The sequence below is a fragment of the Fulmarus glacialis genome, unplaced genomic scaffold, assembly GCF_000690835.1.
Source record: "Fulmarus glacialis isolate BGI_N327 unplaced genomic scaffold, ASM69083v1 scaffold32617, whole genome shotgun sequence".
Lineage (NCBI taxonomy): Eukaryota > Metazoa > Chordata > Aves > Procellariiformes > Procellariidae > Fulmarus > Fulmarus glacialis.
This window is the reverse complement of record NW_009223110.1, coordinates 3894-18896: the sequence shown is the minus strand read 5'-3', so window position 1 is coordinate 18896 and position 15003 is coordinate 3894. Positions and strand designations below refer to the sequence as shown.

At 37.8% G+C, this 15003-nt stretch overlaps 1 protein-coding gene across 1 annotated transcript in view; it reads left to right on the top strand.

Moving 5' to 3' along the window:
* Positions 1-139: 139 nt before the first annotated feature.
* Positions 140-15003, top strand: part of LOC104079610 (calbindin-like) — a 17566-nt gene continuing 2702 nt past the window's right edge. The window contains 6 exon segments of the mRNA XM_009581696.1: positions 140-193; positions 196-216; positions 4795-4869; positions 9725-9808; positions 9897-9953; positions 12983-13060. Of these exon segments, the coding sequence (XP_009579991.1) occupies positions 146-193; positions 196-216; positions 4795-4869; positions 9725-9808; positions 9897-9953; positions 12983-13060 (363 nt within the window). The 5' untranslated portion in view covers positions 140-145.

Below are 15003 nucleotides of genomic sequence, written 5' to 3'. Positions count from 1 at the left end.
GGTGCCCGGCGGGGCGTGCGGGGAGCCGCTCCGCCGGGAGGGAGCACACGGGTCGGAGACGTCCCTGCCGGTGCTGAAGAGCGGAGAGAGTTTGGAGGGAGCGGTGACCGCAACCGTAACTCTTTCTGTTGTAGGCAATGGGTACATGGATGGGAAGGAGCTACAAAACTTCATCCAGGAGCTGCAGCAGGCGCGGCGCGGAAGAAGGCAGGCTTGGTAGGTTAATGTTTTGCCCCACTTTTCCACCTTCTCCGGGAAAGAAGAGTTTTCTTGAGCAAACTCCAGTGTCCCGGTTCCTTCTGTTCTCTGTTGCTGTCACACGGTTCATGCACTTGCCTCACCAGGCAAAGGGAAGTAGCTTGGTTAGGAATCAGCAGGTTGCAAATGAAATACATCGTCTGCTTTGGAAAGGTGAGGCCAGGGTCCACCTGCCTGGAGAGCAGGTCCCTCTCACAGCTTGCCAGGCTACGAGCTGGTACTTCTGACAGTGCTTGAAAAGAAAAGTCAAGAAACGCATGGACGCTATCTTTTTGTAATGGATGGGACCTTATCCCATTGCATTAATCTTACCAGATACAGATAGGTACCGATACTAAAAAGAAAAAAGACAAAAAGAAAAAACACTACTTCAAGTTAGTTGGACTCTTTTAATTTCATACCTAATGGGCAGTATGGGCTGAAATGCATTTCTGCCCCTTGGTGGTCAGTAAATAGATCTGCAGATGACTGCTAACCACTTTTTGCCCTTCACCGGTGTTATACACCAGGAGTATGAGTACCAAATCCTGGTAGTTTAAATTGTTCAGAGGGACAGCAAAGTTTTTTACAATATCGTCAAAACAATTCTGTGGATGAGTTATTAAAGCACTAATTATAAATTTCCTCCAAACTATACCCACATATAGTATAAAAACAGAGAGAGAAAGAAAGAAAGGAAAAAAGAAAGAAAGAAAGAAATGAAAGATTCTATGTCAAGATTTGAATTAAAATACAAGTGAACCTTTTTAACAAATAAATTGCCTTTAAAATAATTGGTTTCTAAAACAGGCCACTTAGCATCAAACTCAAATATATAACCTAATTAAGTCTATTTAAATCAATCTATGCTAAAAGACTTCTGAAGTTACAGAAAATAAAATTATAATTTAACTGGACAGCATGTGTGCATGGGGGAAATAGATTACTACTTCATATAAGAATGCCTCCAAATTGAGCAATAGCTTTTCAATAATTAACTTTGCTGTAAAAGCTGCTGTATAATTAAGATATGCATTTTAATTTATTTTGTCGAAAATTGTATCTTCTTATTAATTGTATGAGTGTAAACTTCACACATCCAAAAATCTGTCTCCCAGCAATGCCTCTAATGTTACTATGTTCTTGGTACCAGTTAATTCTTCTTAGAGCCATTGATGTAGGCACTCATTTTCATGAGTGTAAGTAAGTTTAAACTAAAATTAAAAACCCAATCAACTAAAAAAAAAGCCCAGAAAATTGGGAATGTGTTTTTTAGAGGGAAAAAGTCTATTTTTCTTTTTCACAGAAAAGATTAAACACAACTTCAATACCTTTCAACTATTGCAACAGAAGAAATCTCTCTTCTATATTGAAGTGCAGGAAACTTAAGTATGTCCATTAAAAAGAAGATATTAAAGCCTGTGTATATTTAGTACGAATGGCATTCTTAGTAGAAATGCTGATATATTATTCAGTAGTTAAAAAATTAATTAGAAGCTCAAGGAAAAAATATTTATCATTTTAAGATCAGATCCTTTTCTTCTCAAAGCAAGTGTGCATCTCTTCTTAAAAACAGAGCCTCCTCAAAGTAACACAGAAAAGCCTTGCAAGATTATTCTTATCTGCAACAAATTTCCTAATTTATGATTTTTTTTAAATAACCTCTGCCTGTATCTCACACTATATTTTAAAAATGCTCAGGTGTTTAATTAAGTTTTCCTTTCCCATTTCTCTGATTCAAACCTATCTTTGGAGTGTTCTGCTGAAAAGAGCAATCTATAGTATCAACATCAAATTCAATACTTGACCCATTGGCTCTGCCGTTGGTAGATGTTACCTTCATCCCCGATGTCTTTTTCTAGAGTATGGATAGATGTCATCTTAGGTTTCAAATCTAAGCTGATTCTTGGATTTGAAGGCTCATTTGCCAAACAAGCATCACATTAGTTCGTGTCTTGTCTCATGGGATACTAATTCAGTAGCTTTGAATTTCTATTCTTTTGCCAGAAGGGACACATTGAGAAACTAGTGTAGGTTATATGTCATTTCCTCGGCTGTCCTTCTTTTAACACCCCAAAGCTTCTTTGTCATCATTAACTTCTGCATTTCAGGTCACTCTCCTGCTCACTATTTTTGAAATATTCAATTATGCATTCTTTGTAGCTGGATTTTACATCAGTCATGCCATATGCATTAAAGAATCACATTGATTCTGTCATCGAATAGGATGGCTTAACATTTCCCAATATTCTTCCCAACTACAGAACTGTTCTAATTATGTTCTAATTCTAATCCTTTTATTAATCCACTCAGTAAGCCCATACTTTCACAGTTGCTTTTTCTCAGATGGAGCAGTAGCATGCAGCCTGATTCATGCTGGACCCAAAGGGTGGATGTGTACTTGGAGTTTTTAGGGCTTGGGCTTTTCTTTGGTAGCACTACGTCTTTCCGCTTCATGCATTACGACAGATAGTGAATTGATCTGATATACTTTCAGACACGCTGAAAGAACTGCCTCTTTTTTAAAAGTACTTATGTAAGTACTTGTAAGTACATAAGCATAGCTTCCATTTATTGTGCCCCACGTTTATGCAATACCTTCTCTATGTAGGTATGCCAGTTGCCAAAAGAAACTGTGGGATATAAGTGACTAACACAGAGGTTGATAAAGGGTCAATAGGTGGATCTCAGCTGAGCTATTCCACATCTGTTTCTCACTTTCTCTGCATATATAGACAATGACAATATTTTCCACAGAAATATGTGATTTAAGAGATGTTTATGAATACAACCACGTGTTTCTGTAGTGCCGTCTATCCTTACATTTTCAAATCATATCAAAAAAAGCTATTTTTTTCTACAGCTCCTTAAGTGTCTCTTAAGTTTTAAAAGGGGAGACTGAGGTGTGAAGGGCTCGTTTCTTAATTTCAAACATTTAGCACTGCATCTGTATCAAGTTTAGGACTAGACTTGGTTAAATTTAGGCAAGTTTTTTTGACTGAAAACATTTATTGGAATAACATATCTCGAATAACTCGTCAAGCAGCTCAAGAGCGGGTGAAGTAAACACCAAAAAAACCCCAACCACCCTTTCTGAATAGCGTACTAGAGGATGAGCATCCTGTTTTGTTTAACCTGTAATCAGCTGTGTCTCCTTCAATGGCTGGACACTGTCTGGCACTGAGGAGCTGATGCTAGAGAGATTAGTAAAATATTTAACCAGGACTAATTAAAATCCAGGTGTCTAAATTCTCCGTTCTATCTGCTAAGCAAACTTGTCCCCACTTTGGGATCATTAGATGAAAGGTGACATTGAAGTGCATTGTATTAATAACCACATCTCTAATTAAAGCCATGGCAAATTACTAACCTGCCATGGATGACTTTGACAGAAATAGGATACTAGGCCATGATTGTATCAGCTACAAGGAACTGACATTTTAGTTGGCTTTGGTAGTTGAAATTTGGGACAAACTACAACGGACTTTGTACAGCTGAGATTCCCTGTGTCTCCAGTGAGAAAATCACTTAGGTCCTATATAATCAGATCTGTTATAGCAACTAAACCTTTAATTTCCAAAGACTGCTGTATCTTCATCTATGACCATAGAATTGTCCATTATGTTAGTACAACTGTAGTCCTGATTCTTGCTGCATGGTTTTACTAGCTCACACCTACAAGAAATACAAAGAAAGTTAAAAGTTTAATCAGTATTGAAGGTTGATGGCAGCTCATATCAAAGCAAGGCAAAGCAAGTTGGAGTGAAATCAAATATTTAGATATTCACCCCAAGGCTGGCACCTTTGCCGTAGCCTAGAGTGAGGAGCCTTTAGAGAACAGATGTATAGCAGGGACCATGACTTATATGAAGAACAATTATGCTGGCTTTACTCTGTCGGATTTAAGGTACTGCTCAAAGTTTTCTCCCTCCTAAATCTGCCTCTCTACATTTCAGCAGTGAAATTTTGACTCTGTTTTTATGATAACCAAATACTAAACAATGAAAAATATGATCTCGTGATGAGTTATTTTAGGGCTAAAATAGCATCCATTGTTCAGGAAAAAACAATTCAAAGACATGGAGAGGCTATTTTAGTGTTCAGATGTATTATACTGAAGTGTTCCTTATTTTGAAAGATTTTGCACTGCCTTCAAGTTACTAATTTAAAAATGAAAACTGAGAAAATTGACTAATAATTGCCTACGAACTTCACTGTCATCCTCTTAAACAAAGGAGCTGTTATACACATCTTCCAACACATCTGTCTTCATAATTTTTTCATTCTGTAAACTAAAATAGGAGTGCTAAGTATTTAGATGCCAATCATTCATGCTGACTATAATATAATTTCTTAGGAAGTAAAATTTATCACAATGACATTATTCATGATAAAAAAAATACTCAATTTCTTTTAAACTTGAGGAATCTAGCTGCAGGAAGTGTGAGTACTTCATTAAATGTAGTATATTATTTGGCAACTAATAGAATATTCAAGTAAGTTTACATATATTTCTCTGTATCTTAAAGTAATGATTCTCTCATTGTAACTTCGTAGGATTTAACACCCGAAATGAAAGCTTTTGTGGACCAATATGGGAAGGCTGCTGATGGAAAAATAGGAATAGTTGAGGTAAGATGGTTACTTTATAAAAAAAGACTGACATGTTTACTTGCAGAAAATACATTGAACACAGAATGATGGGAGCATAATTTGTAAATATTTTGAATTTTTAGTTGCACAGAAAATTTCTTCCTCTGTCTTAAGATCTTTAGTTTTTTTTTCACTAACGAAATTTTTTCATTAACAAAAAGTAAGGTATTCCTTACCACTCTCCAGACATTTCACTACACTTCATTTAACTGCGCACGCTTTATTCGGTACAAATGAGCATCAACAGCAATTTAATTTTCCTGCAAAGCAGATAAGAGCTCTATTTTAGAAATTTAAATTGTGAAAGGTAATGTGATTTATTTCTACCTATGATTTTGAACTAGTGCTCTGTCACTACTCTATAGAGAGGATAACACACAAGTGAACGCAATTGGGCAATCACTGTATGTAGTCTATTCTAAAAAAATACATATATGGTAAGAGAGCACGTTAATCATGTTAAATTTAAACAAAATTTTAATAGTAGTAGTGATCCAGCTTGTGAAAGATCAGGATTTCTTATGAATTCCTTTCTTGAACTTTAACAGAACTTCAGGCAGAAAATTCCCTTATTCCTTACTACTACTTTCTAAAGATAACCAACCCCTTTTACACATACAGCTGCTCAGCAATTGTGTAATTTAGCCAGCTTGCTAGGAAGGGGGGAACCATTGTGTTTTCTCTCACGTTCACTGTTCAGTGCTGCAAGTCAGAAAAGAGAGTTCGCTGGGTTACAGCTTGAGAAGTCACTTTTTCAAGCCTAAATCTACGACTCATTTATGTCACTCTGAGTGCAGTGAGACTGCGGTTTTATTATTAAATGCTATTATATATTTATTTCTGATAATAAGAAATCTGACCTAGAGAGCTAATTAAGAAACAGCTGGAAACAAGCCAGGTCTGCAAAATTTCTACAGTGACCAACTTTGGGTCAGTAGCTAATTTTAAAATAGAGGACTGAATAGAATCTGTAAAAGTCAGTAGGAAGTATCACTGTTGATATAATAAATCATTTCAGGGTATCTTTTCTCCTCTGTCATGTGTCTGAATTGCATATACTTGTTTAAATGTGTGTGTAATTATGACTAAACTACCATGGAAATATGAACCGTTTGTTTCACTTGCAGCTATAATTGATTTTATAAAATGCATCTTTTGACAATACTCAGCACTGATCAAATCTAAAAAGAACTAGTGTTTCTTTGGACTAATGAATTGTTTGGTTTTGGACTAACAAATGCTTATTCATTTGGTATTGAAGAATCCTATTTAATTTAGTATTTTTGAATATGTGTAGTAGCAAGCATTGGGTGCAAGAAGAATGTGTAGACACTGCCTGAAAAAGACTTTGTTCTTTGCTTAGGAAAGATAACTGAAAGTTTTACCTTTCGAATTCTATTTCTGATTCTGCTGTTGACTTAATGGGTAAAGGTGAGCAAATCTGACAGGGCCTGATCTGGTGCGGTGCTCACCACCCCCAGTGAAGTGCCAAGCATGCTCAGCATCCACGGAAGCCATTGAATAGTGCCAGTACTCTGTTCAGTGACTGAAGGGACTTTCTCCCTTAATATAGCAGTTTCCTAACCCATAGCTATATTTTATTTCACTTACATCAGCGTGAAGCTTGATTTGGAAAGTGCTGATGGGACTCAGACGAAACGTGTTGTACGTGCAGAGCAGTATGATATTAAAGTTGGTATTTGGACTTGATTCTCCTTCCTTACAAATAAAAATGTCCAGTAATTCCAGATTCCTCCCATTTACATAGTACATCAAATAGTTTTTCTGAAAAAGTGTATGAATGTTGTTTAAAAAGAAATTATGTAAAGCCATTCAGACTCCCAGCCATCGTAATGAATACCCCAGCATCTGATGGAAAATGTCAGGACGGAACAGACAAATAATGAGTTTTCAGGAAAGGTCTGTTGACTGAGATAAAGAGGAGCCTGGGTGGCTTCACAGAGGAAGGAGTGGATTTTCAGCTCAGATTAAGTGTCGATGCAGTCTTTGCAAGCACACTGCAGTTAGTTCACTAGCTTTTATCCAGTGTCCTCCAGCTAAAGGCAGAGTCTGACCTGTCCACTTGCTTGTCTTGTGCAAGGGACCTTTCTTTCATCTTTTGTACTCATTCAGACCAATACCTTCACTAAAATGTGAAATGTGAATGTGAATGTGGATGTGAAACCCAAGGTTTTGAAACTCAGGACTGCGGTAATTCCACATTTAAATTATTTGAAGCTTACTGTTGCCGTAAAAATAACTATTTGTTAGTCTAAAATATCCCTTGTACTCCCATTCTCTATTATAGGATTTTAAAAAGCAAATTCACTGTATTAGGTGAAAGGAATTTTAAATAGCGTTAAATATCAACAGAATTTACTTAGAGAATGATTTATAGAAAATAGTTCTGATATTGTTTTAAGTACTGAGAGTATTTTTTCTGCTAGGTAACCTATAAAGACGTACCTCAGCCTGCAGCTGAGCAGAGAGGAGTCAAGCCAGTCTCAGGCTTTGTAGTTGTCCTCTATTACTCACGATGCAGAAATAGCTGACATTCTCCACAGAAGCAGCAGAGCTCACAGAAACGCTCTCTAAACTGCTATTGCTGCCATACACGAACTTGTAGCGGTCTGCACTCTTATTCAAACATGCTCACGGAGTCCCCCTATGCTTATTCTCACAAAGAAGTCATCATTAGAAATAGCACCAGGTTTCCATCTTTCCTCTCTGTAGTGGTATAACTGGCACTGGGAAGTCAAGCCAGTTTCCATACGATCTCCTCATCCCTTAGTAATGCAGTTTTCCACAAAAAGCAATTTAATGCTATTTGATGCATGAGCTTGGAGAACTGGACTTCCCGTTAGCCATGTTGTTTCTATTACGAAAACATGAAAGACTTCTTTTTTGGCAGAAGCCTGAGCTAATGCTGGATATTGAGTTACTACATCTTTGTAACATAAAAGCCTGTGCTTTCCCCTGAGACTTACAAAGGGCGAGAGGTATAGCTTAAAATAAGGTAATTTTCTTCCAGAGGTAATATATTCTGTACCTCAAACACAGTTTGGTACTGCTAGGTGGCTGTTAATGATTCTTTGGAAAGTTACTATTTTACATTTACCCTTGCATCTTGTACTATTTTACAGTACCCTTGCAAAATTTACCAGAGTTAGCTGTAGGTGTCCCACGAACAAGGTCTTATTTGTGATTTCCACACATGTAAACCCTTTCCCATTGTCATAATCAATCCCTTCCCTCAAACTCTGCTTGTTATTATAATCAGTTCTTCCATTCAATGTTTGTTGTTGAGTAGAAATGTTGATTTACTCTAAAAATCAAAGCTCCCCATCATGGGAGAAATAAAGAAATTTTTCCATAAATCAGTATTAAGTTACACACATTTAGCTATTACATACATATGAACATGTAGTTACCCACACGTGTATATGCTGTTTATAATGGAGTAGATTTCAAAAGCTGCTGACAAAAACACACTGTTGAAGTTCATTGGGTTTGGTGCTCAGCCATTTAGCAAAAGCACTCGGAACGCTCTGATGGGCCTGACAGCCTGTCATCAGCTGTGCCATTTCTGTAAGGAGAGTGCTCTGATGTGTCTTTTCAGTTGTACCAACACTTAAAGAATATAACTGATTCCTTGCACAGATAATTTTAGAGAAACAAGGTATCTGTGTCCATTCCCTTGTTGTGCCTGTAGAGTGAGAGGGAGAGCTGAAGTCACCCACGGCGCCGCTGGAACCCAATAAAAAAGCCTGAGCAATTAAGCAATAGGACTGAAGTAGACAGAACGAGAGATTTGAGGGTGTGAAACGAATGCAGAAAAAAAAATTTTGAATCAAAATTTTAAGATGGGACTCTAGGAAGCCTGTAGATGTCATTTTTTATAAAAGAATGCAGCTAAGAAATCTGTCTTTCTCCATTTTCTCTTCTTAGTAAGCACAGCTGGCCTATTCTTCAAGTAAAAAGTTTTCTTTAATCAAAACACATTTCATACATTTTGAGGACTGAAAAAAATATTGGGCTTTTATTAAAAACAAATCATGATTTTACATTAAATTATACAGCATACTCTCCATTTTGTACATTTGTCACTTGCCAAAATTGAGTTATAGTAAATGAACATTTTCAATAATCAGTACAATAATGTCTGATTTTAAAAACGCCTTTTGTAGAGCAGAGGCACTGGAAGAACCACCCCTGATTTTGCAGGGCTAAAAGCCTTTTTTATTTCTTTCTGGTATTTATAGCTCTTCTTGAACACATCTGTGAGCCTGACAAATGATCACCGGTTGCCATCCCCTTACCCTCCCCACTTTCTTTTTATCTCCTTGCTTTTCCATATATTTTTCAGTTTACCTTACACATGTGTTCTTCATGTCAGTCTTCCTCTCTCCTCTTCCTCTTCCTCGGTATCTGTGAGTAGTCTATTTTCCTCGCTTTCTTAATTCATAGTCCTTCACACTTATCCTCTGAACATCCTTGCATTATGCTTTCCCTTTGTGCCAATTCCAAGGTTTTCACCACAGATCCTAGCTCTGCATGGGTGAATTCTTTCCCCTCTTTCCCCAGTTACCCCTTCAGTAAAGTGCTGTCTCACTGCCTTCTCTCAGACCTCAGTTCTGTTTGACCTTGATGAGTACAGCAAAGCTGCAAGCCAGGAGCCTTTCAGAGGCATCTTCCAAACATTTCGGCTAACAGGATAAAGCTTCCTATGGGGTCACAGTAGGGCAGTATGATCACAAAGAATTTCATACCCTTTTAAAGGCTCAGCTGGCCTGATGAAGAATCGAAATTGAATCTTTCTTAAATTCTGTTACAGCTTGCTCAGATATTACCGACAGAAGAGAATTTCCTGTTGTTCTTCAGGTGCCAGCAGCTAAAGTCAAGTGAAGACTTCATGCAGGTAGAGTATGAAAAGTTGCCTTTTGTAAAATCATTCAAGTCCCCCTTGCCATAAATATATCATTAAGGCATTCACATTCTGATTGCAGACATGGAGAAAATATGACAGCGACCACAGTGGCTTCATTGATTCTGAGGAACTTAAGGTAAACCAATACCCATGAGTATGCATGACATGAGAACAGGCGTTGGATTACAGCCTGTGCTGCTATCTGTTTCTTCAGATATCCACCCATGCATGTTTTTGCACTTCAAACATGACCGAAAAGCAATATGATTAGCTGATGTTTTTATTGCCAGTAAATTATTTAAAGTGAAATTCTAATCTGATCAATGTTTTTTAAAGTGTGTTTTAATTCAGATCAATGTTTGTCTCAAGTAACTTACGGTATCGGGTATTCTAGCTTAGAAGTAAGAAAGATTAAGAAAGCAAGATAGGCCTCTGAAAGCTATGCTGTTCTTTTTTTTGTATATTAGGGAGGAGGGCTGTTTTGTTGGTTTTTTTCCTAAAACTAATGGCATCACTACCATTAATCACTATGCTGCTGGGCAGATCATGCTCTCTCAAGTATCATGTCACCCTGCAGTTTCCACTGTAATACTCCTAGGCTAACACAACTGGAATTGTGTTGCCCCTGCTTGGTTAACTTGGTGGGATTTTGGTATCAGCTTTAACATGCACAAATAAAAGCAGAATCAAGATTATTCCGTTAGCCATCTTAGCCTTGCAGAGTTAACAAACCTTAAAACTAGAGTGATTTACCTCCCTAGTCATAAAACTAACAGAAATTTGTAGATGCTGAATCACAGAATCACAGAGTGGTTGGCAGGACCTCTCGAGGTCATCTGGTCCAACCCCCCTGCTCAAGCAGGGCCACCTAGAGCTGGTTGCCCCGGCCTGTGTCCAGACAGCTTTTGAATATCTCCAAGGATGGAGACTTCACAACCTCTCTGGGCAGCCTGTGCCAGTGCTCAGTCACCCTCACAGTCCAAAAATGTTTCCTGACGTTCAGAGAGAACCTCCTGTGTTTCAGTTTGTGCCCATTGCCTCTGGTCCTGTTGCTGTGCACCAGCCTGGCTCTGTCCTCTTTGCAACCTCCCTTGAGGTATTTATATATGTTGATGAGGTTCCCCTGAGCCTTCTCTTCTCCAGGCTGAACAGTCCCAGCCCTCTCAGCCTTTCCTCATAGGAGAGATGCTCATATACAGCAGACTGAGTAGAAAGATGCCATTTTCCACAGTTCAATTGCACTTGATAAGTTACTGTAGCTTTAAATCCATGGCAAGAGAAAGGCCTAGCAGTGTTTATCCCTCTAATTTGGACTATTTTGCTCATATATTTTATTCTAAAGAACTACATAAGCTTTATTAACAAAAGCACTGGGAGATCAGACTGAAATCCTTACAGCTCTTCTGTTAAGAAGAGAAATCTATATCATAAAATTCACATTTTTTTCCTTTTCCCTTCCTCTTTGAGTTTGGTATCTGTGTGACATTTGCCGAGGATCCTGCTTCAAGGTAACCTTCAGGCAGACAAACCCATTCTTCTGCTGGCTGGTCGCAGCACGTCGGTGTATCTAAAGTTGGTAGGATCAGGAGGAGGCCACGCACATAGCATTTGAGAACCCTCTGGCTGTTAGACGATGCCTTAAGGACTGTTGCCGGCTGCTAGAATTTAAAATAGACTTAAAAAGGCAGGGCTGGTTGAGGACCAGCTGAAGAATGAAGACATTTTAACTGGATCCCTAATGGTCCCATCTCTCTTGTGCCGGGAGATTTTGTCCGCCTCAGAGAACCAGGCCATTTTAACAGGTTGAATTAAGACATAAATGTCCAATTTTATTTTGAGATCAGTATTTCTTGACAAGCCCAAACTTTTTAAGTATTTGCTATGTAAGGAGTACGCCCACTTACAACATTGTAAGAGAAATTTAAGCTGGAAATCAGGAAAAGTTTCTAACAATAGTAACAGCAGTGGAATATGTTGTCTAAGGGGGAGGTAGACTCTCCATCACTGCCTGTATTTAGGAAAGATTTGGCAATAGCTCAGATCAGACAGTAACTCAGGAAATTTAGATATAGATGATCCTGTCTTGAGACATGGAGATGGACTGGATAGCCTTTCAACGTCCTTTCCAGTTCTATTTTCCGTCAAAGCACACAAGATTAAACATGTCTCCGTAACGTCCATTTACAACATCGCAGTCACGTTCTTTGTATACAAACTATCAGGAAGGCCTTCCAGCACGGAGGGGGCAAGACTGGAAGAACTATAGTGTGTATTAGTCATATGACTATTGACATGGTTGCATTCAAGTTCAAAATATCATCTATGTACAAATAGATTTTCTTAAAATCTACCCCATTTTCTACCTTGAAACGTGGCCCAAAATTCCACAAAGATAATGACACTCCAACTAATGACAGTAATTAGGTACTTCATTGAGCATTGACAGGCATACAGACATTCAGGTCTTGTAATGCCTTTGTAAATAAATTGATATCTTTCTTTTTTAATGTCACAGATCTAGTACAGAAATTTAAACCACTGAATGGGTGGAAACAGTCTTATTTTTTAAAAGTAAAAATGGCTGGTATTTAAAATCATGTGATACTATACCAAATTCTCATTTAAAAAAAATGCAGTGAAACTGGCTGCACACATTTAAAGTACAAGATAGGAAGGAGTAACGTAGGTTGACGTTTTCTTCTAGCATCAGGTACTGCCATAGGCAAAGAGAAAACTTGATTAATCATTAGTCTTTTCTGTAAAATTGTTCCTGTGTTGCAAGGATTGATTAGGCATCCAAGTTTTCAAGGAGACTCGAGGTTAATTAGTTTCGTTTACTGATAGAGCTGATTAGGAAGCAGTATACTTGAAAGCCAAACTATTTTTTCCAAATTCACAATACAACAAATGGCATACAACGCAGAAAGTTTTATGAGTCACTTTTTCCAAATAAAACTGTGCAGTATACTTGAATTGATCAAAAGAAACTGTTATATTCTTAGCTGTTAATTGCTACTTCTTTTCATACTTATTTGGAACTTCAGCAGTAAATACTAAAGTGGGAGTAAAATAGTATTTCCCATTACTTTAATCTGAAGTTAGCAAGTCAAGCATTTTATACTGTAGATAAAAATTCACCTATTACTCTTGCATTTATTTTAACAGAGCTTCTTGAAAGATTTATTACAGAAAGCAAATAAGCAGATTGAAGACTCAAAGCTCACAGAATACACAGAAATAATGGTAAGATTATTTACAGGCATATTTCAACAAGACTGAATTAATCCAAACTCTGTTTATCTTTAGCCACTGGAAGGCTCCAAATGACTTGGAGCCCCACCAGATCCTAATCAGGCGAACTATGTCATTGCAACAGAGAGATGACTATGGCATCTAGCACTGCAAGTACTTCTGCAGCTACAGAGCTTTGATGGGCAGTTTTCAATGCTGCTTAAAAAAAAAAAATAGCTCAGGAATATTTAATCTTCTTGGTATTTATATAATACTAGACCATACCATCCTATTTTCCCCTGTTATGCTTCCCTGTGCCATTAATTTTAAAACTGAAGTCTTCACAGTTCATAGGAGAAAAATTGTACCTGTCATAATTACATTATTATGCTTAGATCAAATGAATTTGGGGTTACTTTCTATGTTTTGCCTTCTTACAGTGCTGTAGTGTCTGTCTCTTGTCTTAAAAGCCATCACTGCATGTACTCTTTCCTTCTTCCCCCCTTCAAGAAGGAGAAATTGATGTTTTATATAAACACTAGAACAAAACTGTCACTTCCCTGGCCTTAAATCAGCCCGTCCTTGGGGCACTCCTTCCATCCCACAGCTATGGTGCTCCGTGGTAGGGACCAGCATTGGCTTCTGAGTGAACGTTTCAAGAAAAAAAAAGACTCGGAATTCTTGTCTCTTTCCTTCTTCCCCCCTTCAAGAAGGAGAAATTGATGTTTTATATAAACACTAGAACAAAACTGTCACTTCCCTGGCCTTAAATCAGCCCGTCCTTGGGGCACTCCTTCCATCCCACAGCTATGGTGCTCCGTGGTAGGGACCAGCATTGGCTTCTGAGTGAACGTTTCAAGAAAAAAAAAGACTCGGAATTCTTGTCTTCAGGAAATGCATAGCACTACATTTTTTGTTTTACCAGCTTGGTTTCATCCTAAAATATTTTTAGCAATCAAAAACGTGCTAGGTAAACACACTAGCCCTCAAACTGGCCTGAGAATGACTGATCAAAACTTGTGTTTCTCCTGGAAAAAGTCTGCTGGTTTGTTGTACCAGTGTAAACCATTTACCTAGAATCCTCACTGTTTATTCACTGGTGAAGATAACACGTATCTTTTTCATTCAGGGAGCTTTTTGACCTTCATCTTAAAGTGTCCTCTAAGTTCTGGCCTCTGCAGAGAGACACAATGACAAAGAATTAACAGCAATAAGAAAAATAATATAAGGCCAGCTCTTCCATAACCTCCTCAGAAAAGAAGACTAAAGAAAACATACGTCCTGAGCAGCTGCAGGCAGGCACAACAACCCATCAAAGTAAAAATACGTTGACTCCACAGCTTCCTCTGCTTACCTCCCCCAAAAGCAAATCTCCACGCATGGGAAATGCATGCAAGGCAGATGCTTTTATTCAAGGAAAGGAAGCGTTAAAAGGAAGGAGGGTGTTATGTAGAAATAAATGTTTATAGAATTGGTCTCTTTTCTGGTCTCCTTTGCCATTTGTTGTGTATCAACCAAGTGAAATTGGGTCTTTTTTCATGGCATTAATTCTATCTTTAAAAGGATATACACTTATCTCAGTACAGGATGGCACTTTTCCTCTTATCTAAAAATTACATCTAAAATTACTGTGATTGAAAGTGATGGGATGGAGTGTGGGCGGTGGTGTTTTCAGTACAATGTCTAACAATGTTTTGTACAATTTGCTGCTTTTGTGACTCTTTTATACAGCAAAGGCAAAATAATACTTGCAAGCAGAAAAATGGAACTATACAGACATAAAAACTGGGAGAGGAAGTCCCACGCAGATGTAATATCTCCATCTACTTCCAATAACAAATATAAGCTGTTTGTGCCACTCAAGCAGCAGCAGCTCATGCTTTCAAGGACTCAAAGGAAAACTCTTTAATACAATAGGATGATTAAAAATTATTATAAATAGTATTCACATATTT